The sequence below is a fragment of the Podarcis pityusensis genome (assembly GCF_964106645.2).
Source record: "Podarcis pityusensis genome assembly, chromosome: 7".
Classification (NCBI taxonomy): domain Eukaryota; kingdom Metazoa; phylum Chordata; class Lepidosauria; order Squamata; family Lacertidae; genus Podarcis; species Podarcis pityusensis.
The window spans coordinates 13682374-13708354 of NC_138031.1; the positions used below are offsets into that span (position 1 = coordinate 13682374).

Here is a 25981-nt window from a genome sequence, read left to right on the forward strand (position 1 = left end):
TCATCCAGCCCAGCCTTTCGCATGATGAATTCTGCATATAAGTTAAATAAGCAGGGAGACAATATACAGCCTTGTCGTACTCCTTTCCCAATTTTGAACCAATCAGTTGTTCCATATCCAGTTCTAACTGTAGCTTCTTGTCCCACATAGAGATTTCTCAGGAGACAGATGAGGTGATCAGGCACTCCCATTTCTTTAAGAACTTGCCATAGTTTGCTGTGGTCGACATAGTCAAAGGCTTTTGCATAGTCAATGAAGCAGAAGTAGATGTCTTTCTGGAACTCTCTAGCTTTCTCCATAATCCAGCGCATGTTTGCAATTTGGTCTCTGGTTCCTCTGCCCCTTCGAAATCCAGCTTGCACTTCTGGGAGTTCTCAGTCCACATACTGCTTAAGCCTGCCTTGTAGAATTTTAAGCATAACCTTGCTAGCGTGTGAAATGAGTGCAATTGTGCGGTAGTTGGAGAATTCTTTGGCACTGCCCTTCTTTGGGATTGGGATGTAGACTGATCTTCTCCAATCCTCTGGCCACTGCTGAGTTTTCCAAACTTGCTGGCATATTGAGTGTAGCACCTTAACAGCATCATCTTTTAAAATTTTAAATAGTTCAGCTGGAATACCATCACTTCCACTGGCCTTGTTATTTGCAGTGCTTTCTAAGGCCCATTTGATTTCACTCTCCAGGATGTCTGGCTTAAGGTCAGCAACCACACTACCTGGGGTGTACGAGACATCCATATCTTTCTGGTATAATTCCTCTGTGTATTCTTGCCACCTCTTCTTGATGTCTTCTGCTTCTGTTAGGTCCTTACCACTTTTGTCCTTTATTATGGTAATCTTTGTATGAAATCTTTCATATTTCCGATTTTCTTGAACAGATCTCTGGTTCTTCCCATTCTGTTGTTTTCCTCTATTTCTTTGCATTGCTTGTTTAAGAAGGCCTTCTTGTCTCTCCTTGCTATTCTTTGGAAATCTGCATTCAATTTCCTGCATCTTTCACTATCTCCCTCACATTTTGCTTGCCTTCTCTCCCCCGCTATTTGTAAGGCCTCGTTGGACAGCCACTTTGCTTTCTTGCATTTCTTTTTCATTGGGATGGTTTTAGTTGCTGCCTCCTGTATAATGTTGCGAGCCTCCACCCATAGTTCTTCAGGCACTCTGTCCAGCAAATCTAAATTCTTAAACCTGTTCCTCACTTCCACTGTGTATTCATAAGGGATTTGGTTTAGATTGTATCTTACCGGCCCAGTGGTTTTTCCTACTTTCTTCAGTTTAAGCTTGAATTTTGCTATAAGAAGCTGATGATCTGAGCCACAGTCAGCTCCAGGTCTTGTTTTTGCTGACTGTATAGAGCTTCTCGATCTTTGGCTGCAGAGAATATAATCAATCTGATTTCGATGTTGCCCATCTGGTGATGTCCATGTGTAGAGTCGTCTCTTGTGTTGTTGGAAAAGCGTGTTTGTTATGACCAGGTTGTTCTCTTGACAGAACTCTATTAGCCTTTGCCCTGCTTCGTTTTGATCTCCAAGGCCAAACTTGCCAGTTGTTCCTTTTATCTCTTGATTCCCTACTTTAGCATTCCAATCCCCTATAATGAGAAGAACATCCTTCTTTGGTGTCACTTCTATAAGGTCTTGTAAGTCTTCATAGAATTGGTCAATTTCAGTTTCTTCAGCACCAGTAGTTGGTGCATAAACTTGGATTGCTGTGATGTTAAAAGGTCTGCCTTGGATTCGTATCGAGATCATTCTGTCATTTTTGAGACTGCATCCCAGTACAGCTTTCGCCACTCTTTTGTTGACTATGAGGGCCACTCCATTTCTTTTATGGGTTTCTTGCCCACAGTAGTAGATATGATAGTCATCCGAACTGAATTCGCCCATTCCCGTCCATTTTAGTTCACTGATGCCCAGGATGTCAATATTTAATCTTGCCATCTCATTTCTGACCACATCCAACTTACCCAGGTTCATGGTTCTTACATTCCAGGTTTCTATGCAATATTTTTCTTTACAGCATTGGACTTTCCTTTCGCTTCCTTTCAGCCATTACTCTCTGCTAATTTATCTATTCAGTTATTGTTGGTTCCATATTTATTGTTACAGTGCTCCCTGGGGTTTGCTTGTTCGTTTGTTTTAATACTCCTGGTTTTTAATTACCTTAAAAAGCTGCTCCACGAGTTCCACTGACTGATGGCGTAGAATAGATTAAGCAAAAATGACAACAGCATCTGAGAAGCAGTGTGGTTCAAGTGGCTAGGTCAGACTAGAACCTGGGAGGCCAGGATTCAAAATCCCCCCTTGGCTGTAACGCCCACTGGGTGACCTTGGGCACGTCACTGCATCTCAACCTAATCTGCCTCACTCGGTTGTTCTGGGGATTAAATGAGGAGGGGGAGAATCACGCATGCCACCTTGAGCTCCGTGCGGGGACAGAAGGTGTCTGTGACTACCTCTGGGCCCTGGCCAAAAATGAGAAGATGATGGAGGATAAGACTATCAGTAGCTACTTGTCCGTATAGTTAAAGCCATGGTTTTCCCGGTAGTGATGTATGGAAGTGAGAGCTGGACCATAAAGAAGGCTGATCACCGAAGAATTGATGCTTTTGAATTATGGCGCTGAAGGAGACTTTTGAGAGTCCCATGGACTGCAAGAAGATCAAATCGATCCATTCTGAAGGAAATTAGCCCTGAGTGCTCACTGGATGGACAGATCGTGAAGCTGAGGCTCCAATACTTTGGCCACCTCATGAGTTGAGAAGAGTCCCTGGAAAAGACCCTGATGTTGGGAAAGATGGAGGGCACAAGGCGAAGGGGACGACAGAGGACGAGATGGCTGGACGGTGTTCTCGAAGCTACAAACATGAGTCTGACCAAACTGCGGGAGGCAGTGGAAGACACGACTAAACGACTAAACAACAACAACAACAGCAACAACAACAACAACAGCTACTAGTCATTATGGGTTTTGGCCACCGGAAGTATTATAAATACCAGTTGCTGGGGATTCTGCTTGCAAGGTTTCCCAGAGGCAAGTGGTTTGCCACCCTGAGAAGAGAATATTGGACTAGATCAAACCATTCCTCTAATCCAGCAGAGCTCTTCTCACATGATTATGAACTTGCCTGGCATCTGCAAGGCTCTTCCTGATATGCTACACAAATCTACTTCCTTGGGGTTTAAAAGCCATGGCTTCTTGTCCCTTCCCTCGGCAGAGGAGGACCCTTTAACAGCCTTGAAATCTGTCAGCGCCCCCCTACTCTTGCTATTAATTTTTTGGAAAAGAATTCTGCGGCACCCTTACAAAAGTCAGAACTTTTATTGAGTGCCCTCCGTGTGTTGAGTAGCTTTCCCCAACCTGCTCCACGCTCACGTCAAGCTGATGATGAAGGGGCAAGAAGGAAGAACTCACAGCAACTTGCAGGAGGAGGAGTTGCCTGATGAGGCATAGACTGTAAGCTCCGAGAAGCCTGCTTTGGGCAGCATTTCCATGGTGACCACCATGTGCGCTCCTCGCACAATGGAGATCAGAAGACAGCAAACCAACCATCGCTCCTCCCACAGATGGAGTAAATCAACAACCATCTGCTTCATATTGGTGGGCGCCCTGTCTACCTCCTCCCTTTCTCCCTCCATGAATGAAGAAGGCCGATAAAGAAAGCAGCATCTGTGCAACCAGCGGGATGAGGCGGTGGAGTTCTGAGGTGATAGGGTGAGGGTACATTTATTTGCAGTATTTACACACTGGTTTTCACGCGGATCTCACCAAGTGGATTATTGCAACAATAAGAATCATGGCTTCTTTCCAAGTTACTGTCACGGTCCAGTTCATGGGCGATCCGGCAGGGGACATCAGGACCGGGGGCAAGATGGCGGGGTGGGAGCAGGAACAGGGGTCCAGAAGCCAGGAGTCAGGAAGCCAAGAGTCCAAGGATCAAGAAGCAGGGAGTCAAGAAGCCAAGGTTCAAGGATCAGGAAGCAAGAAGCCAAACGCAGCAAGGCAGGAAATGTATTGCTGTGGCAAAGAGTCGAAGGGAAATGCTGACCTTATATTCCTTCCCAGCTCTTGCCACCAGGTGCTGTGAGTTACCAATCGGCCTCACCTGTGAGGCCGCCCCTTGCCTCTTCTGAACAAACTTAGGAAGGCCCCAGTCCTGCAAAGTCCTATTGATCACAGGGCCTGGCTCCTGCACACACACCTGACAGTTACAAGATAATAGATAAGACAACTTGTTTGTTTAGAAAAAGTGCCATTGCTTCTCCTCCTCACTCCTCAGGGCAATATGGCCCTCATAAGCCCCTGAGGTGGCAGCTGGAGGAAAGAAGGGGCTACTATGGAAGCTTCCTCAAGTCTCTTTCTCATTCACTCCTCTTCAGCGCAAGATGACAACCATTTTGCACAGGGAGTCAGCCCCCAGTTCTTGAGCTCGTATAAGCAAATGGACCCTGCCCTGTTCCATTCTGTCCCCATTCTGCCTTCTTCCAGGTCCACGAGGACTGACCTGCGTGTCAGTGATCACACGTCAACAGCAAGCACCTAAAATGGCTGCCACCTATAACATTTGGGTTGCAGGTGTCAGGATGCCATTTTTCGATGCGCCCCGTACATGTGCTGAAAGAGTAGGCAACTATCCCAACAGTGAAGAAGACCCTAAACTGGAATCTCTACCCTCCATCCAGGCAAACAAGGAACAACAGTCAGACTTCAAGGACACATGTCGAACAGGAAAAAAAGAACTCAAGGAGGGTATGGAGAAGATCTGGGGAGTGGTGTGGCCCACAGTGTCCTGAAAGCCAGGAAGAGAGGCCTGGGCCTGAGGATCCCCACTCTTGATGTAGGCAGAAACTGTACCTGTTCTTTCATATTAGGGTGACAGCAACCTGGCTCCACCTCCTACGCAGGGCAATATCTTACAACATATGAATAAAATACATTTTAGCATTCAGAATATCTAATTTGGAGGGGCGGATGACGTACAGTAAATCAGGCGATATTGCCGAAGAGCATGCATTATGGAATAACTCTGCCCAACGAGCCTTTTTAAAAAGCAATGATGCTTGGTCCATCATGAGCAGGAACTATTGTAATGGGAACCATTTTTAGCCAGATGAAATTTCTCAATGCAGATTTGGATTTGGATCCTCGGAAAATGAAACACCCAAGGAATTTTAAAAGAGGTAGGTGGCAGTGCTTTAAGCTGGCTCTTGATAACAGACCAAGAAGTTGTTTTGCAAGCAAAAAAGATTTCAGGTTGCAGAGGTTTCCAGATTGCAGTGATGTCTACTGTGAACGACGGCTACAAGTCTAGGTGGCTACACTCTGCAGCCACAGGCAGGTGAAGTAATGTTTCTGAATACTAGGAGTGTTCTTGCAGTTGGGTCCTGCTTTGAAGATTCCCATAGGCCACCTGGGTGACCACTTTGAGAACAGGATGTTCTGATCCAGCAGGCTCTTCTTTTTTGTCTCGTGTGTCTTTCATGTCATGGAGAGACTCTGGAGATACCAACCCTGCTATACAGGTAGCATCTGCACCGAACTTTTGGTACCAATGGGAACATTTGCAAAGCAGAAAAAAAAACCATTCTGTGCATCACCACATACACACATTTCAACCAAACTAGAAACCATTATACTGGCTATAATGTTTCGTTAAAGCTTAATTTGAGCAGCTGGGAGGGACTACATGGACACCAAAGGTGGCTTCAGGAAGGAAATGGTTGCTCACAGGTGCAACCTCTGACATATACAAATTTTTAATACACATAACCATCACTAGCTGAATGCATTTGGAGTTGTATCAACATTCCATTTCCTTTCCTATAAGATGACTACACCCTCCCCCCTCTCCTTCCCCTTTCCTTTTTTCCTGATTTAATTTGTACTGGGCTGTATTTCTCTTGTAAAATTCCCAGGGAAACTGCAATGAAACTGTACACTTAAAAAGAAAGGCATGGAGCGGCTCAGCTTCCCCCCCCCCCAAACACCATTAAACAAGAAAAGAAAGTGTTCCTTGAACAGCCCCCTCCTAGCTATGTTAAAACTATTTGAACGCAACAGGTTGCATAACCAGTATAAAGTGTCATGAAGTTTAAGCTTTGTAATGCAATCAGCCTGTTCCTGGAGCCAAAACCTGAATTCAGAGAACCTGTATATGTCTTTCACCACTCTCTGATTCATTTGACTTTGAAAGCAAAACAAACACATTGCTGCTTTTCGTATTATTGCACAAGACGGCAATTCGCAAGAATGAAATGTGTTCAGAGTTCCTAGAAGAAGAAAAAAAAAAATAAACCTGCAGCGATGCAAGCTGCCAACTCGTTCAATGTCAACCTTCAGGCAGTATAGCAGGCCGAGCAGTAAAATGAGTCACGGTGAGTCACTCTAAAGCTATTTTTTGCTTTGAAAGTATTGCCAGGCACAGTGTTAATGTTCAACCCAGAGTAAATTTAGCAATGGCAGGAAAAACAAGAGTTTCCATGGTTGCTCCTCAGCAATGTTTATGGTGCAGATGGGCAACCAATACGCAAAAGAGTTAAGCCAAATAAATTACGGGGACACATTCCTTTTTCATTAAAAAAAAAAACACCACCAAACAAACCCTCCAAATTTTGACACATTTGGGTTTCATGACTCACTTGGCTACTTTCTCTACTTTTCTCCAATTCCAAAAAATGTAATCAACAACATGCCTCTCTTGATCCAGAGTACCATAAAACTACTGTTAGTAATAAGCTTCGCACAAGACAACACAGCCTTCCTTTTTTTACTGGACCAAAGCATATGACTTGTGCATCCATCACCCAGCTGTGGGTGGAACTAGGACCAATTAACACAACGATGCTTATCAAGTTATAGGATGTTAACTTGGATGTGGTAAGAAATTGGTGTCACAGATAAGCTGGTAGCAGGCAGACCTTTCTTACCCTGTGAATGCACATGGAAAGAAATAAGGAAGGAAGGATTACAGCTTCATCATGTAAATTGCCTCTTAGGGTTTGTATGTCTTCTAAGTGCCAGGCAGAAGAGGAACCTGGAAGCCAGGGCTCAGTTTCATGAGCAGCGGTTGCGTGGCACAACACCCTGGGGATAAGGGGAGAAAGCAAAAATGCAGAAAAGAGAATTATGAAGGAACTCCGATGGCTCGGGAGAAAAGTCTAGCCAGTTCAGCATCCTGCTTTCCTAGTGGGCAATTAGATGCCTCCAGGAGGACCACAAGCAAGGCATGAAGGCAACAGCACCCCTTGCTGTTGCTTCACAGCTACTGCTAGGCATTCTGCTCTGAGAGCATGATGGTTCCATATGCCCATCAATCCCTCAATTTCTGGCGCTCAGGCATAATGACTGTTGCTTTTGTAGCCTAAATGAGACCACCCACACAGAAGAGGGAGCTATCAAAAGGCTTGGGGAAAACCTCTACATTTGCAATATTCAGCCATGGGATCTGGAATGCGAGGTTGGGGAGGGGGGGACACACAGTGCAATGAGGACTGAGCGTGTTCAGTGACCGCAGAAGGAAGTATCATGGAGGAAGGCACACACTGGTTCACTGAAAAGGAGCACTTCACACGGCAATGTTTTGCAGCAGCTGCGTTGTTAGGAGGCATATCCATCAACAGCTGCATCCTCTCTGAGTCCATAGAGTTCCCCTTTAAAAGCCACCTGAGCTAGTAGTCATTGTGTATTTTATGACAGCGCGGACGTTCTGTCTGTCCTGAATCTACTGCCAATCAATTTCATTGGAAACTGAAATCAAATTAACTGGGAGGGAAGCAGCACTTTGGAGAGAGGCCCTGGCTCAGTGACGAAACATACGCTTTGCTCACAGAAAATCCCAGGTCACCCTCAGTTAAAGGGATTTCTGCTGGCAGGGCTAGGAAATACAACAAAACAACAACACCACAAGCTGGCTTATAAGTATAAAACCAAATTTACTAGAATAATAGCTAGAATAGAGATAGACTTGTAACCATTCAAACAACCAACATACTAAGGTGCCATGTGCAAGACAAAGCCTGGAGATACTGTAAACAAGGAGTGGATAAATGTACAAGTCTATCTTAGCAAGTTACATGTGCAGTAAACGTTACACAGACTGGATAAATGAACCGTTCAACAAGTAGCGTAAGTCCAATCACAGAACGGCCACCCCGTGCCGCCACAACGGCAAGGGTAGCACACTGGAGAATATGCAAATGCTTTTCAAAGTTGTTTTTCAAAGACTGAACTGGATGAGATGTTCTTCATTGGATCCTGAGTTGGAAACACAAAGCCGAATGCATGGATCAACCACGGGAAGGCAAATCAAAGCCACCACCCTGGTGAGAATAATGCAAGTGGACAAAAGGAGACCCGTTCTCCGGATATAGTACAGGGTTCGAAACACACGCTTTGCTCACAGAGAATCCCAGGTCACCTGGGATTTCTGGTGGCAGGGCCAGGAAATACCCAAGACCCACTGGTTTAAAGATTTGTTCTGGACTTCCATTACACTGGGTTTTCTGTGTGCCATGTACGCTCTTTTGGAAGAGTATCGAAATACGCTGCAAACTGAATTTTACAGTTCAACGAATTCATAGCCACTATGCTGCAATTATTCGTTTTTGAGTTACACGTCATTTTATTTCTATAAAGAGCACTATGTCTGAACATCTGATTTCACGTCCTGAAGCAACATCGTGATTAGTCAAGGCTGTCAAAGGTATCTTCAGGCTATAAGGGGAAGTATGGTGTGAATGACTTGCAGCAACCCCACTCTTCCAGTAAGGAGGGCTGGATCAAAGAACAACACTGTAATGAAGGCAGGCTAAACATGCATGTGCTGCTCTTTCTAAAAGGTAGACGGGCAACCAGCTTGCAGATACTAATAGTGATATGCAAAAAATGCATCAATTAAAATTGCTTCGTTGGGTGGAGGGGATCCTGTCTAATGCAGCAGAGATTAGTGTGCTCTCCAGATTTGGAAACCTATGGGTTTTTAATTTAATTTTTTATCATTGTTGTTGTTTGTTTGTTTTGATATTTATATTACAATGCACATTCCTCCATGCAGGGAATTTGCCTCTGCAAAGCACCAAGCATATTCAATGGAAGTATACAAATAAAACAACATTCCGATAAATACGTATCTTACTTATTAACACATTTATAACCTACCTTCCCAGCAAAGTAAAAATAAAATAAAATAAATTACTGGAGTGCCCCACATTTGATATGAACTGCTGCTAAAAACGCACCGCCTTTGCCCCCGGGAGGGATTTGTTCCAAAAACGTGTCAGAGTTGGAATAAATTTCATTTCAAGCACCTGCAGGTGCTTTTCCTCTTCTTCTTTTTTTTATCCTGCTAGAGGAGGTGTTTTCTTTGTTTTGTGGTTTGCCTTCTTCCCATCAGAGCCCTTAAAGGTGCTTAAATGTACTTTAATTGTATACTCCATGTACTTTAGTACATGCACTAAATAAACGGCTAAATGAATGTCAGTAATGAGCAAGAAAGGGGGGCGGGGGCGGTAAATACCTTTCCGAGCCTCATTTTAAAGTTACCGTACTTTCCTGTGTATTAGACGAGGGGTTTTTTTAATGATAAATTAATCTGAAAAATTGGGGGTCGCCTTTTACATGGACAGTGCAGAGTGGGGACGGGTGACTGGTGACTGGTTGCTGCCGCTAGCATGATATTGTAAGTGGTGATTGTTTGAGTGACTGGTGGCTTCTGCAAGGGCTGCTGCGGATTGGCTGTTGTTGCTGCAATTGGGCGGGCGTTTGGCGGCTGCTGGTGGTGAGCGGGTATAGTATTTTCGTCTTCTGTGGTGCGTGCAATAGCGTTCGGCAGGCAGGTTAGCGGTTTTCATCGAAACCAACCCCCCAAGAAAGCTGGGCAATCCCACCCAAGAAACGCTCTAGAACCCTGGGCAACCCTCCCCCCAAAAAGCTCAACATCTCTGAGCAATCTCCCCCCATTTTCTTAATTTTGAATCCCCCAAAATAGGGGGCATCTTATACATGGGGGCGTGTTATACACGGTAAAAGACGGTACATGCGGCCAGTTAAGTGGCTGAAAGGTGCGTGCATAGGGAGCGTCTGGGGATGTCGACACACATCGCAGGGGTGAAATCTCGCCGAATTTTGCTTGTTCCCATCTCTTTACTGCAGCACTATCCCACCAGCTCAGGGGTGGATATTAGACAAAAACTCAAAGGTAATTATGTAGATAGATTTACCAGAGCTAAACGAGATTGCCAAACAATTACACATTATTACGAATGCCAGCTAAAGAAGTGCTTTCTTGCTTGGCATGCTAATGCGCCGCCTTTATTCATTAGACTTAAGCTCCAGTAATTATTATTTGCAGCCTAGAGTGAGATAAAGTAATCAAGCAGCTATTGCTTATTGCTCTTCTGACTGTGGGAAGAAGCTTCCTACACAACTTCTGGTTATGAGTCTAGACGTAAATTAAAGGCTCTAATCCTGTGCGCACGTACCAGAGAGCGGGACCCCATTGAAATTAGGGAGGTTTACTTCTGAGTAAACATGCACTGCAAAAAAGGGGCAGTGAATCCTGCCCCTCTCCAAATTATATTTATGTTACTCAGATTCAGGGCAACTGAAAGTCTCTATTATCCAGAAGCGCCAAGGGATTGTTTATTTAAGGACCTACTGTCTTGGCCTGAATGTAAGCCTCACTTTTTCCCCAAATTCCGACCGTGAAAAGTTAAAAGTGCAGCTTATATTTGCGGCCTTAAGGTATGCAGCATCCTTATATTCAGGTGCGGCTTATATTTGGGCCAATACGGTATATATCACTTTGCCTTCCTGCTGTGCCATAAGACAGGAAGAGCTTTTAATAGAGGTTCCCATCTCTACATCGGATGAAGACCGTTTTATCTGCCTGAACTGTTTGGTGAACATCTCTCCAAGGAACAGTAACTCTCAATTTTATTCTTGCGACTGCTAGATGATTTGATGTTTCGTTTACTGTTTTATACTTCTTGCCTAAATTAGCTGTTTTGGTCTACAGCTCTACTTTTTACAGTGCTTTCTTTGTATTTCTACTTCCAGGTTATCCCAGGGGTCATTGGGTTTTACAGATGTCCTCTAGAGGATAGAGGGAGGTCCAATCTCTGATGCCCCCTTCCCAGCGACTTTCTGAATGGGCTGTCATCATTACTCCTCAAAGCAGAGGAAGAAGAGAAGAGGAGTTTGGATTTGATATCCCGCTTTATCACTACCCGAAGGAGTCTCAAAGCAGCTAACAATCTCCTTTCCCTTCCTCCCCCACAACAAACACTCTGTGAGGTGAGTGGGGCTGAGAGACTTCAAAGAAGTGTGACTGGCCCAAGGTCACCCAGCAGCTGCATGTGGAGGAGCGGGGAGGCAAACCCGGTTCACCAGATTACGAGTCTACCGCTCTTAACCACTACACCACACTGGACATGTCAGGGAAGGGGTTTGACCCACTAAATGCAAAGCCCACCCAGTATTATGATGTGAGCGCTGACTTCATCTAAGGAGAGACCTTGTGCAGTGCTCAGGATGAGCTGTAAGAGAGCAGAGAATGGATGTTGCTTCAGCAACAGCCTGCCTTCAAGTGAGCCATGTCTAGGAGCAGCAATTGCATCTCTTGCCAGCCCTGCCTTTACTGAAAGATGCCTCTTCAGTTTAGGGCAGGGGTCAGCATACTTTTTCAGCAGGGGGCCGGTCCACTGTCCCTCAGACCTTGTGAGGGGCCGGACTATATTTTTTTTGGGGGGGGAAATGAATGAATTCCTATGCCCCACAAATAACCCAGAGATGCATTTTAAATAAAAGCACACATTCTACTCATGTAAAAACACGCTGATTCCTGGAGCGTCCACAAGCCGGATTTAGAAGGCGATTGGGCCGGATCCAGCCCCCGGGCCTTAGTTTGCCTACCCATGGTTTAGGGGGCCCAGCCTGCCCCAGCACTCTTTTACTCCAATAGAGTATCTGGGAAACTTTCTGCAAAAAGAAGGCTTTAAAAATGCACGCCACTCTCTCCTTTTACTGCTAATCCCTCTCCTCCCATTTGCTTGCATCCCCCAAAATGGAGAATGTCTCTGTGAGCAACTTCAAATTCCACCCATTCCTGCAAAGCAATGCAAAAATATGGCCAAATATTCTGCACTAATTTTTAATCTCCCTTACCCCATAACCTCAAGCAATCTGAGAACCCTTAAACAAAGCAGCTAACAATTATAATGAACCAACCATATATTTCCCAAGGCAGCCACCCTATGCACAATTATTCACATTTAAAAAGTATCTTTAAAAGAACTGGAACTCGCCTTTGTATAACCAACCAGATGGAGGAATGCAGCCTGATAATGACTTAGAAACTGAAACTCTTAAAACAACTGAAAGCTAAGAACCATTCAATACTCAAGTGTTGGGGTTTCTTGTACAAATTTGTTCCTTAAAACTGGACATCACATGCCACCTTGAGACATGACACTTAAAAAAAAAGTTTCAGAGTGCAGATCTTCTAAGCTTATCAGAAATTCAGATGCAATCTTCAGCATCTGAAATATGTATGATGTTTCTGGTGAGTGCAAGCCAGCCCGGTCACAAGAGGTAATGATTTTGTAACTCAACCAAGTTGCACAAATGAATTACTTATACAGTCAAGAAATATGGGAACAGGATGATCTGATGAAGTGGTGCTGGTGGGGAAATGCAATTGCTCCACCACTAAGCCTCAGCAAGCATAATGCTCGGCTGAGAAGTTCCCAAAGGCTTCTTCCGTGCAAGCATAATAAAAGTCACTCAGTCACAACGCTGCCGGTCAAGGGGTTGGAGGCCCCTTGCATTCCAGCTAGATGGGTTTTCTCTGAGTTGCTGCCTGAGAATGCGACTGTTTCGGAGAAACTCACCCAATCAGTTCCAATCTACGAGATACAATACAGGATTGCTGTTTCTGGGGGAGCAGAAAGTAAGTTTTGGCTAACCGAGGGACTTGGTAGCACATGAGCAACTGCAGAGGGGATGCTGCAAGTCACCCTTCCAGCCGGAGTTGGGACGCCGACCAGTCCACTGACCGCCAGTTATCTATTGTGAAACATTCCACGAAGTGTTAAGAAAGTCCTTGTGTAAGTAAGCAGGCTTCCTTTTGCATTGATTACAGCATGGGGTCATCTGATAGCAGCGGCAAGGGGTGAGGGCCCTTTGCTCCTGGGCCATGCAGGAGGCACACAAACGCAGGGCTGTGTACACATACACTGTCAACCACATTTAGGAGCAAAGGAAGGGCAGGATCTGCCCTCTTGATCCTTTCCCCTTCCTCACTTAAGCCACACTCCCTAGCTTTTCCTTGTGGCCATTTTCTTAACAGCTGACATCACTCACATGGAACCTCGTGAAGCAAGCACACACACAAGCACACAAAAACATCAACTTAGTGGCACAGGTCTAGAGATGCAACAAGACCACCCCCTCTTGGCCTCGCTGATGTGGTCCAAAGGAAAGCAGAGCAATACGTTTGGCATCAGCTTGGCTGCAGGAGCTGCTGGAAGGAAGCGTACAAGGCGCCATCCAACCGCCTTAGGGACTCCACGCCATTTTTGTGTAGGATTTACTCCTTAACCTTTTCTTGGATGGGCTTCCATCTACCTTGGCAGATTGATAGGCCCCATCTGCCCCTCACTTCCCTCTACAGCACATGCAGAAACCATGTTCTTGACCATTGGACCCACTATTGGCCTTCTCCACTCAACCCACCAGAGCCTATCTTCTCATGTAGGGGAAGTCCCTAACTCACCAAGGTTTTGAGACCCACTGGCTGCGCTCACCTGGTTTACTCAGCCAGACAAAGCAGTTCCCAGGGTGTGGCCGCTGTCACATGCTGACATCTTCTAAGAGCCACAGGTGAGAGCTTGATGCAGGATGAGGACCAAAGGTAAACGAACTACCGCAGTACGAGCACAATGTGTCTCCCACCAAATCTACTCCCCCTCCCCTAAGACCCCATATTTTTATTATTATTTAAAAAATAGTTTATTTTATTATAAAATGTAACCTATATATATTATTAGTAATAATTTTACTACAGTGGTACCTCGGGTTAAGTACTTAATTCGTTCCGGAGGTCCGTACTTAACCTGAAACTGTTCTTAACCTGAAGCACCACTTTAGCTAATAGGGCCTCCTCCTGCTGCCGCAGCACGATTTCTGTTCTCATCCTGAAGCAAAGTTCTTAACCTGAAGCACAATTTCTGGGTTAGCGGAGTCTGTAACCTGAAGCGTATGTAACCTGAGGTACCGCTGTAGTTGCCATATTTATTAGTCACGTGTGTGCAAAAATAGCAAAGCAAAAACATGTAAAAGCAGCAATACACAGAAACGAAAATGCTCACCTGACAACATATTTAAAGGGGACGAGTCCTACCCACCCCCAACTTAAAAGATGAGCACAACAAAGGCAGACAGACAGACAGCAGCAGCACCAGCACCAGCGGGGTTTCCCTTATATTGCAATACTCATGTGCGGGCTCTGGGATGTGCAAAGAAGGGCCGTGGAATCTTCACCTTATAGTTAAGGGCATCTGGTGCCCTGGGAACTCCAGAATCCCAGGTCTCCTTACTGCCATTGCACCACTGAAGGAACTGAGCAGGAGGTGATGCCACGACAAGAGGCCTTCAGCGAGGCCTCCTTGCTGATGCTGCCAAGAATGTATGTAAAGAAAGGGGCGGCAGTTGCAAGGAGGAATTGAGATCCAGCTGCACTAGGCAGAACCTATGGAGCTCTGCTGCCTAGTAGGTGGAGGCTGAAAAGACTCCTAAATAATCCTGGCACCACATTCCTCTTCGTGACACCAGATCTGAATGCGATTACAAGACTCTTTCGCAAGCCGCCATGAGAAGCTTTCGCAGCATAAAGCAGCGTATAAGTACTCGGAACCTGCAGTTGCTCCTTCGCGCTCTGAGCTAGAAATTATAATTCAGTGGCAATTCCCCTTCTAGGAACGCCTTCCGCCCAAGGAAGAATCCACCCATCAGATATCCCAATCACGTCGTGGAGGTTTCCGAGACATTTCTGATGATGCAGAAGAAGAAGAAAAATCCAGCCCTCGCATGGCATGCCAGCCAAGTCAACTGGGCCTCCTAACTGCACCTTGTGAACTGGGAGTTCATCCTGGGACTCCCCCTGGAGTTCTGCATGAGACAAAAAGGTTCAGTCCTGGTAGTCAGGCTGCCTTTCAGGGAATCTTCTGCATGGTTTCCTAGAGCTGTCAGTATCAACCCCCCTGGAGTGGGTGGGACTGTGCAGAAGATGAACAAAGTCCTAGGGAAAAGGACTGAGGAGGGGGGAATACGTTTGTGAGGTATAGTGGGATGAATTTAATTAGCCTCAGAAATAAAGGACATGGGGGCAAGGTATACAGAGAGTGTGCCTTACGATGACAAGGCGGAACATCTGCATTTAATAAGATATATTTTGCATTTTATGATTGCTAGCAATAGGGATGGATGGTTAACAAATGTTGGTCGTATATTGGTATTTCCTGACTTTATTTCATTTGCATTCCGAAGAATCTGGGTCCACAGCAACTATGTAAGCTCATCGAGGGCTCAATAAACTCAGGAGTGTGAAGAAACCCTGGCCTGTCTTCTCACAGGGGATCCCCTGAGAAGCTTACAAGGAAACCTGGAGTTCCCTGGAGCACATTTTGAGAGCAAGCTGAATTAGGCCATAAGGGATTTTAATAGGCTGCAGCCTTACATGCTCCTTGTGCCCAATCCGAAAACCTGGGAACAGACACTGTAAGCATTTTCCAACAATATAGTTCCATGATTAAAGCAAAGGTCTCCTTAGGATTGCAACATATCCTGGGTTGTGAAACTGGAGCAATTTGTTAAGAGTGACAAAATGAAAACAGCTTACCTAATCCTTCTTTAAAAGATCCTATCAAAAAGAGAATATAGCATAAGTGTGAAATAAAAAAAAGCTCGACTTCAAACATAAAAAAGGGATGTGAAGCAAGATTTGCATTATATATGCATGCAAATAAGCCCAGCACCGTGAGAGAGACTCAAGAAGGGGGAGGGGGGTGGAATCACTGCTTATTACCTACTGCGTTATGTTTTGCTGCATGGAGTGAAAACTTTCATTCAGTCCTACGGAAGAAATGCAAATCACAGATTGCTCCCCAATTGCTGCCTTTTGTACTTTAAACAATTCACTAGCAGATTAAAAAGGAAAAAGAAAACTGGTCTTCTGCAGAATGCATTTTAAGTTTACCTATTAATTCAAACTAAGCATATCGCATAAATCTCTGGCACACTTTATAAACGGGTGAGATCAACGAACAGGGAACAGGAGCTCCAGCATGGCTCCCAATCACAAAATTTGGCTGGGGAATTTTGGCAATATCCTGTTTCACCCTAGCTCATCCTGAGGGGCAGCCTGGTGGGAATGACGCAGGGAGATCAAATTCCTATTTTGCTGGGAACCTCACCTGAGAGTCGCTTCCCTGCTCAAGGTTCACAGTGAGAGACAGAGCTAAGAGAAGGGGATCAGCTGTTTGTACCTTCTCAGAACTCTCCAAGTATGGTGATAAAGAAAAGACTTACACTGTGCCTTCATTTGCCTGAGCTGCTCCTTAAAGTGGACATATTTCTCATTTCCCTGCAAGTCAAGGTCACTGTTTCCGCTTTCCAAAGCTTCAAACTTCTCTTCAACTACATTTTTCAAATCCGGCAATGTTTCTGGCTTGTCTCGCTTTAGCTGTGGAAAAACAGAGATAAAATAAACACTTAGATTAATAAATAAATAGCCGTAATCTTGTGACCCGCCAGAGCACATCGCGCTTCTCGTCCCATTTTAAAGAGGAGAGGGAGCAGCTATACTTGAAGTACTGGTAAATTTATGAGACTTTCCTCTGTATTCAGCTCCATCAAACTGCTATTAAACTCTGGGATTGAAAGCGGGCAGAAGTGGTTATTTATATATTCTGCAGTTGTCATTAAAATCTGATTACTGCATTACGGTTATGGACTGGCTCCTGATCAGAATGAAAACCCTGGAAAGACAGTAAAATTTAGCTACACACAGAACGGTGGCACATAAAGGTGTTAAGAGACGCACTTAGCATTACAGGTGCATGCACATCTTAAGGCTATTAAAGGTGAAACAGAGAACAGAACGTAACAGAAAATGTCACCAGAAATGAAATATTTTCAATAGTAATTTATAAACTGGGTGCACAACAGCACATTAAAGGTAAAGGGACCCCTGACCATTAGGTCCAGTCATGGCCGACTCTGGGGTTGTGGCGCTCATCTCGCTTTACTGGCCGAGGGAGCCGGCGTACAGCTTCAGGGTCATGTGGCCAGCATGACTAAGCCACTTCTGGCGAACCAGAGTAGCGCACGGAAACGCCGTTTACCTTCCCGCTGGAATGGTACCTGTTTATCTACTTGCACTGGTGTGCTTTCGCACTGCTAGGTTGGCAGGAGCATGGACCAAGCAACGGGAGCTCACCCCGTTGTGGGGATTCAAACCGCTGACCTTCTGATCGGCAAGTCCTAGGCTCAGTGGTTTAACCCACAGCGCCACCCACGTCCCTTCAACAGCACATTAGATTGCCACAAAAAGCACTTGAAGTGTTGCTTGGGGGGGAAAGGATAGCCAATGTATTGGATGAATCCACCATGTTCAGCCTTCATCAATCTGACTCCCTTCATAGGTTGTTGCACTACTAATTCCCATCATTCCCAGTCAGCATGGTCAATGGGAAAGGCTGGACCACCCTCCTTCCCCTCAGAGCAGAGAGGTCCAGTGTGGTCCTGACTCTTTCTCTCTATGCCAGCATTTGGGCAGGGACTTGTCGGACATAAGTGAGTAAAAAGGATGGCCTGATTCAGCAGGTATAGGTATACATTTGCATGTATCCCAAAAGCACCATCTCTGACTGGAAAGCACAATCACATCCCTGAGTCCTGAGCTGACTAGATGAGATGGCAAAGATCTCAGCAAAGATATCCTGAAGTTTCAAGGGTGCCTGCACACTGTTCCAGGGAAAATCAAAGGGACTGGCTTTCTAGCTACAGAGTGAGCTTAAAAAAATTTAAGTAAAAAAAAAAACAAAAAAACAGAAATCCAGCTCTGTCACAGTATAAGACTGACACAAGCATTTTCAGAGGCATATTCTAGAGTGCACCTTGAATGAATGTGGAGTGCTGCCAGGGCTTTTGGGACCTCCTAGGAACACTTGTCTGTGGCTACACAACGCAGGGGAAGATTAGTAGGGAGGGATGCACTTTTGGGGGAAGTATGTCAAAAAGTACTAATCTTTTTATTATGAAATGTCTGAGGAACAATCAGATTCCCTGGAAATACAATTTGAAAACCTGGGCTCAAAAGCACTATGCAAATACTTCTGGGGCTGTACAGAGGCTTCAAGGTTCCTCTAAAAACTCACCTCTCCAGCCAAGATCTCCAAGTTCCCTGTCTATATGCTCCACACACTATTTTTACTGAATTTTTATTATTAATTAAATTTCCATATTGCCCTTCATCCAAAGATCAGAGAGTGATTTACAATATATATATATTGTAAAACCCATAACATAATAACAAGAAAAACAATAACCCCTCTTCCACAGTCCAGGGAGAAGAGGAATGTTATTGCCTGGAGCCTAAAGGTATGCAATAAAGGAGCCAAGCGAACCTCCCTGGGGAGAGCATTCCACAAGCGGGAAGCCACCACAGAAAAGGCCCCGTTCTTGTGTTGCCGCCCTCCAGACCTCTCAAAGAGGGGGCACACGAAGAAGGGCCTCCGATGATGACTGCAGGGTGCAGGTTGGTTCATATGGGGAGAAGTGGTCCATGAAATATTGTGTTCTTGAGCAGTTTAAGGCTTTATGGGTCAGAACCAGCACTTTTGAGTTAGGCCTAGAAACTAATTGGCAGCCAGTGAAGTCGGACCAGGAATGGCGTTATATTAGTCAACAAAAATTCCTTTCCCTGGCTGGCAACATAGCTAGTGTTAGCAGGATGTCATTTCTCAAAACATAATCAGAGAGAAACTGATCCTGTGTACAGACTTTCCGTGGGCTTCTGGTTGGCAACTGTGAGAACTGATGGGCCTTTGCTCCGATCCAGCAGAGATTTTCTTAGGTTTGTATGCAGGTAAAGTTCATCTGCCAAAACAAATTTCCAAGGCCCTCCTCTCTGCTCCAATTTCAGATACACATTGCTTTACGTGTGACACACATGCACACCCTCCCTAAATCTCCAGAGAGCAACCCATCATTTCTAAAACAATGGCACCACTTTGGCCAAATTACCTCTGCAACCATGGGTGCTCCCGGTCCATCACCTAGGCATTTATTATCATGATCACACTACAAGGTCATGGCAAAGGGAGGCGTTGGAATTCTCACCTGCCAAGGCTGGATATCACACCTGGAATACTGCACGGGTACAAAGGAACTCTCCAAAATGAGATATACAGTGGTACCTCGGGTTACATACACTTCAGGTTACAGACTCCGCTAACCCAGAAATAGTACCTCGGGTTAAGAACTTTGCTTCAGGATGAGAACAGAAATCGTGCAGGTGTGGCGGCAGCAGGAGGCCTCATGAGCTAAAGTGGTGCTTCAGGTTACGGACAGTTTCAGGTTAAGAACAGACCTCCAGAACGAATTGATATCTTAACTCGAGGTACCACTGTACTATCAGGAGCTCAGACAAACAGCCTCCTGTCGGCAAGCAGTAGTCTGGACCTCTTTCACAAGCCTAGCCACAAGTATTTTAATGCCTATGTAGTAATGAAAGACTAGGAATCTGAAGGTGCATCTCTGTGGAAGGAGTTTTATGCAAACATTCGATGGGACTGAGTATTACACAACTGTTGAGATCCGAAATGGTGCAGGAGCTAAGTGTCTATGTCCACATATGGATGGAATTTCACCATCCAAGAAGTCACTCAGTAACCTTAGGCAAGCCAAGACTAACTCTCTCAGACTGGAACCTGCAATATGGAGAGAATAATGGTGAGCTACTTTATAGGGCTAACATTAGGATAATCAAGAAAGGTATAAATGAAACACTTTGATCATGGTAAGAATATAAAAGTTGGGGTTCTATCCAGTGGTGGCTTTGCACGAGGGAAAAGCACTTCCACCACAAAACTGGGTACCTATTAACTGCCAATTCCCACATCCACTGCAGCTCTGTGAGTCATCCCCCATATTGTTCAGGAATGTCCTCCATCAGGATCAGCTTTCAAAAGAGCACAGGGTCTGCAACACACAGGGGGAATTGAGGAAAACCAGATGCTCTGCTTTATGTAAATAAGAACTATTTCTATTGGTGCAAGGCTGCCAGTAAAGACAACCCCTTATTTATTATTCCTGAATACAGTGGTGCTTTGAAGGCATTTGGGGCCAACAAGGAAGTAAGGTAGGAGTCCTTACACTGCCCCTCCAGAGACTACAAACAGCGTTATTCAAACATGATTGTAAACCATCTTTCTATGGCTGGATCTACACCGATTGCAAAAACGCTTTTTAAAAGTTATTTGGCTCTCAATGCAATTTTACATCGACGGGTTGCTACAGCATTCTCCGGTGTCACATGTTTATAATGCATTTTTAACGCTTTAACTCACCAGTGTACATTAGTCCTGTGTAAAGCGCCCTGAGTGGGACGCGGGTGGCACTGTGGGTTAAACCACAGAGCCTAGTTGTTGCTAATCAGAAGGTTGGTGGTTCAAATCCCTGCAACGGGGTGAGTTCCTGTTGCTCAGTCCCTGCTCCTGCCAACCTAGCAGTTCGAAAGCACGTCAAAGCGCAAGTAGATAAATAGGTACCGCTCCGGCGGGAAGGTAAATGGCGTTTCCGTGTGCTGCTCTGGTTCGCCAGAAGCAGCTTAGTCATGCTGGCCACATGACCCGGAAGCTGTACGCCGCTCCCTCGGCCAATAAAGCGAGATGAGCGCCGCAACCCCAGAGTCGTCCGCAACTGGACCTAATGGTCAGGGGTCCCTTTACCTTTACCTTTTTAAAGCGCTCTGAGAACCTCTTTGTGGAAAAGTAGTAGATAAGCATTATAAAGAGACGAGCGAGCTCTGCAACAAAATGTTGCAGTGCACTCACACCTCAAGGTTCCTTCCAGCTGATTATGCCCCATAATATTATAAGCAACTCAAGCCAGGAACTGAACACATTTTACATTTCCACCTGAAAGCCAACATTTCTTGGCTACCGAGCGTGTTCAGCCGAGGAAGCTGCCTCTTAAAGTGTTGTTTAAACATATACTACTGCAAGTGTCAACAGTTCCCCTAAGCATGCCAATGCCTCATTTCTCAGCTGTCCCGTTGCAGCTACAATCCTGTCTACCCTCGCTACGCCAGAGTTTACTGTTAGAGGGAGTGATAAATAAATGTCCAACTGCTTTGACTGGCGTCACTGGCACCGTTAGAGCTGCCGCATAATACCCATTTCACAGTTGTAAGAAATCAGTCTTTTAGTGTGGCAGCAATGAACCTTGGGAACTCCCTGACTATTGACAACAGGTAGGTGACAACTTTGCTGTCCCCTTCCTGGAGCCTGCTCAGTATGTTTTGGTTTAGGCAGGGCATCCAGACATGGACAAATTACATGTGTTCTAACCTGTTTTAAACTTGCTGATGAATTTAATTAGTTTTTGGATGTTTTTTGAATACCTGTTTTTAAGCTGCCTTTTATCGATAATTGTAGCATTTTGGGTTTTGTTTGTTTTTCCTAAAAACCCTTTGAGCTATTCTTACAATTGAACGGCACAGACATTTTGTGAAATCAATAAATTTACCACCCAAGGAACTTGTCCTTCAAATATCTGGAAAGATTCGCACATGCCAATACAAACTCAACTCATAAAGCACACAATAAATGCTTTAAAGGGACAATTTTTGTATTCTTGTTTTGTACTTGTGAACCGCCCTGTTTTCTTCGGATGAAGGGTGGCATAAAAATTAAATAAATAGATGGAATTTAGATACCATCTAGCAGCACGTTTCTTCCAGATGTGGGTGACAACCAATACTGATGAGACCCATAAATCACTGCTTCATGCATTTATATTTTTCTCATGATCTGGGAGCAACTCCCCCAACTTCAAAAACCTGAAAAACATACGAAGTATTACCTACACTGTCACTCATGAAAGCTCTCGGTGTCAAGTTCCTCTCCAGGAGAATTATGATTAAAGTAATTGCGTCCGAAAGCACCAACAGGAGAAGGGAGGCAGTGAAGAAACAAAAAGCAGACATGGAGGATGATGAATCTGCGATTACATCATAAGAAAAAAGATTGTCTGGGAGGCAAAATCTATAGAATGATATAATCTGAAATCTTTGCTTTAAAAAAAATAATATTGAAATGTGAGGGAGGAATCTGGCAAGAGCTTTCAACTAAATTAGAAGAATGCCAGAAAGACAAGGAGGAACAGATGTTCTTGAGTTCTATTCATGACAGAAAAAAACCTGCTTTTATAATTATAGGAAGGTGACTTAAAAACCACGCTATATGTTCTGAAATACCATGTGGTGCTGCTCTTCAAAAGCCGCGCTACTTCAGAAATAACATCACTGAAAGCTTTCCACACATCAAAAACAAACCAACTCCAATTGCGGAAAGCTAACTAGGCCCTGGTTCAGGCCTAGCTTTCTCGCTGAAAATTGCTTCGGAAAATTTAAGCCTTCTAGAAAAGACAACAGAGTGTCTTGCGTCACCTTAAAAGCCTTTATGAATGCACTGCAGCATAAGCTTTTGTGGACCACACGTCATTTTCCCCACTCTCAAAAAAGGCATGCACGGTCCTCTGGTCTACGAAAGCATCTTGCCATAATAAAACTTGTTAGTCCTCTAGGTGCCACAGGTCTCCTTTGTGTTTTTCTGCAATGGACTAATGTAGCTACTGCCATAGAAATGCTTAAAAAGGGGGATAGTTTACTTGATTCAGCCCCTTTCCCACTCCTTTGATTTTAATATCTGGCTGGCTCCCTGGTTCTCTGTAGCTTGGGTTCTGTATAGTCTTCACGGTTGTAAGGACTGTACATTGTTTTTGTTGATTCTGCGAAGTACGTTGCGGGTTGCAAGCAAACAAATAAATATTGCATAAAGTCAAATATGAACAATCCCCTATCCTAAGAGCATATGAAGACTCCAACTCCCGCCAGTCCCCAGTCAATGTGGTCAGTTGTTGTCAGAGTTGTCGAACAACATCTAGAGGACTACAGCTTCCACAGCCCAGTAATAATGAATACAGGCAGTCTCTCCAAGAGAAAAAGTGCATTGTTGGGATATGTCATGGAAGCAGATTGGGCAATTCACTATGTTAGAAGGACATTTTACTATTTTATGAAAATCAAATTTGTGGTACCTTTCCAGCTGCACCGGCCCTCTGCCCAATTCCAGATAAATTATGGGGTAATTTGACCCAGGTGGCGCTATGGTCTAAACCACAGAGCCTCTTGGGCTTGCCAATCAGAAGGTTCGCGGTTCGAATCCCCGCAACGGGGTGAGCTCCCGTTGCTCGGTCCCTGCTCCTGCCAACCTAGCAGTTCGAAAGCACGTCAAAGTGCAAGTAGATAAATAGGTACCGCTCCAGCGGGAAGGTAAACGGCGTTTCTGTGTGCTGCTCTGGTTCACCAGAAGCGGCTTAGTCATGCTGGCCACATGACCCGGAAGCTGTACGCCGGCTCCCTCGGCCAATAAAGCGAGATGAGCACCGCAACCCCAGAGTTGTCCGCGACTGGACCTAATGGTCAGGGGTCCCTTTACCTTTACCTCTGAGCACTACAATTCAGTCTAGGCTATCGTGGAGCACCGTGGTGGTGTTTATATGTTTGTTATCTCACCAAAGACATCAGGTTAAATCAAGCAACACCTTCTTGGCTCATGGTGCTTCAAAGGCAGGAACACGGCGATCCAGGTAAAGCAACATGTTTTGCAGCAATTACATTCCAATCAGCACCTTAAAGGTATTGGGTAATCCACCTGAGTTCTGCACAGCTTTGAACCAGGGATGAGGGCATAGTGTGTATCCATGTGTATCCATAACACCTGCGAATGACACAGTCGCGCAAGCAGGGAGTGGCCAAAACATACACGGGCAGATGGGTCAATCCCCAAAACTTATTGACAACAACATTGGCGACGGCAGTCTTCATGGAGACAGCACTTGTTCTCCACCAATATTGGGCAAACATGCTTTCGAGATATTGTGTTGATCGATATCAGCTATTGTTTACCTAGAGCTTTTAAATGTGCAACGTGCTTTCTGACACTTCACCTCATTGCCGTCTTAGCAATCCTGCAAGCCCCCTCCCCAAAATGTCTCCTCTGCTACAGGCGTCCCTCACCTGCAAAACAAAGCAGTCTTCTCCCCCCTTGCCACATAAGTTTTGGAAGTTAGCCTTGTGCCGTTTCATCCATTAAAGCAGCATATAAAATGTAAAAACTTGATGTGGCCTCTAATGAATCCAGCTATGTGCACTAAGAATACACACATAACTACTTTAGAGTTAACTAACTGGTTCATAGAATCATAGAATTGTAGAGTCAGAAGCGACCCCCAAGGGCCATCTGCTCCAATCCCCTACAATGCAAGTTGCTGCTGCTGGTCTTGTTGGCATCCATCTGTTTCGAGCGACAATAGAGTGTACCTCCGGGGTTGAAGTCAAACCACTGCATTAGCAGCACCCAAGTGACCTCCCTGGGGCACAAGCCCAGGCAGCGGGCACAGAGGTCCTGGGCTGCTGTAACAATAAGACATGTGGTCCAAAGGAAGGCAGAGCAATACATTTGGCTTGGCTACAGGTGTTGCCCAAAGGAGACATACAGGGCGCCATCCAACCATCTTAGGGACTCCACTTCACATTTGTGATGAATTTACTCCTTAGGACTGTCTCGCCAAAGTGGTGCATGCTCTGGTTATCTCTTGCTTGCACTACTGCAATGCGCTCTACGTGGGGCTACCTTTGAAGGTGACCTGGAAACTACAACTAATTCAGAATGTGGAAGGTAGACTGGTGACTGGGGGCAGCTGCCAAGACCACATAACACCTGTCTTGAAAGACCTACACTGGTTCCCAGTATGTTTCCGAGCACAATTCAAAGTGTTGGTGCTGACCTTTAAAGCCCTAAACGGCCTCGGTCCAGTATACCTGAAGGATCGTCTCCACCCCCATCGTTCTACCCGGACAATGAGGTCCAGCGCAGAGGGCCTTCTGGCGGTTCCCTCACTGCAAGAAGCCATGTTACAGGGAACCAGGCAGAGGGCCTTCTTGGTAGTAGCACCTGCCCTATGGAATGCCCTCCCACCAGATGTCAAAGAGAAGAACAACTACCATACTTTTAGAAGACATCTGAAGGCAGCCCTCTTTAGGGAAGCTTTTAATGTTTGATGTATTACAGTATTTCAATATTTTGTTGGAAACCGCCCAGAGTGGCTGGGGAAGCCCAGCCAGATGGGCGGGGTATAAATTTATTATTATTATTACTACTACTACTACTACTACTACTACTACAAAGATAACCCGCAAGGCAGCGGAGATCAGTGTTTTCCTTCTTCTAGGTGGGCTACCTTCCTAGGTTGACAAGCCCCACCTGCCCCTTATAAACCCTACCGATAAATATTGGGGAACACTTCCAAACCATGAGAACAATTTGTCCAGGTGTGCAGTGAAATGTCATTTTTCCTCCAGGTTTTTTGTTTGCTTGTTACATACAGACAACTAAAGGCAAAACTGTTTGGAGTGATTTTAATTGAAGGAAGTCTTCTGGTGCCCACCATCAGACCAGGCAGCCCACAAAGCCCCTTCTAGGTATGCTTCTGTAACTACTCAGACATGAAGGTGACCAGTGAATCGCACTCTGAGCCCCGGAAGATAATCATTTCAGCTAAATTATATAAAAACCTTGTGACTCAAGACTACACATGAAGACAGCAGCATTGCCGAGGCTGAAATACTCCAAGCACAGTTA

At 45.1% G+C, this 25981-nt stretch overlaps 1 protein-coding gene across 3 annotated transcripts in view; it reads right to left on the bottom strand.

Moving 5' to 3' along the window:
* The window catches only part of NSMCE2 (NSE2 (MMS21) homolog, SMC5-SMC6 complex SUMO ligase), a 203322-nt gene that overhangs the window by 112546 nt on the left and 64795 nt on the right, over positions 1-25981 (bottom strand). For all 3 annotated transcript variants that reach the window (XM_081012855.1, XM_081012856.1, XM_081012857.1), the window contains one exon: positions 16581-16734. In XM_081012855.1, the coding sequence (XP_080868981.1) occupies positions 16581-16734 (154 nt within the window). The remainder of the gene's footprint in view (positions 1-16580; positions 16735-25981) is intronic.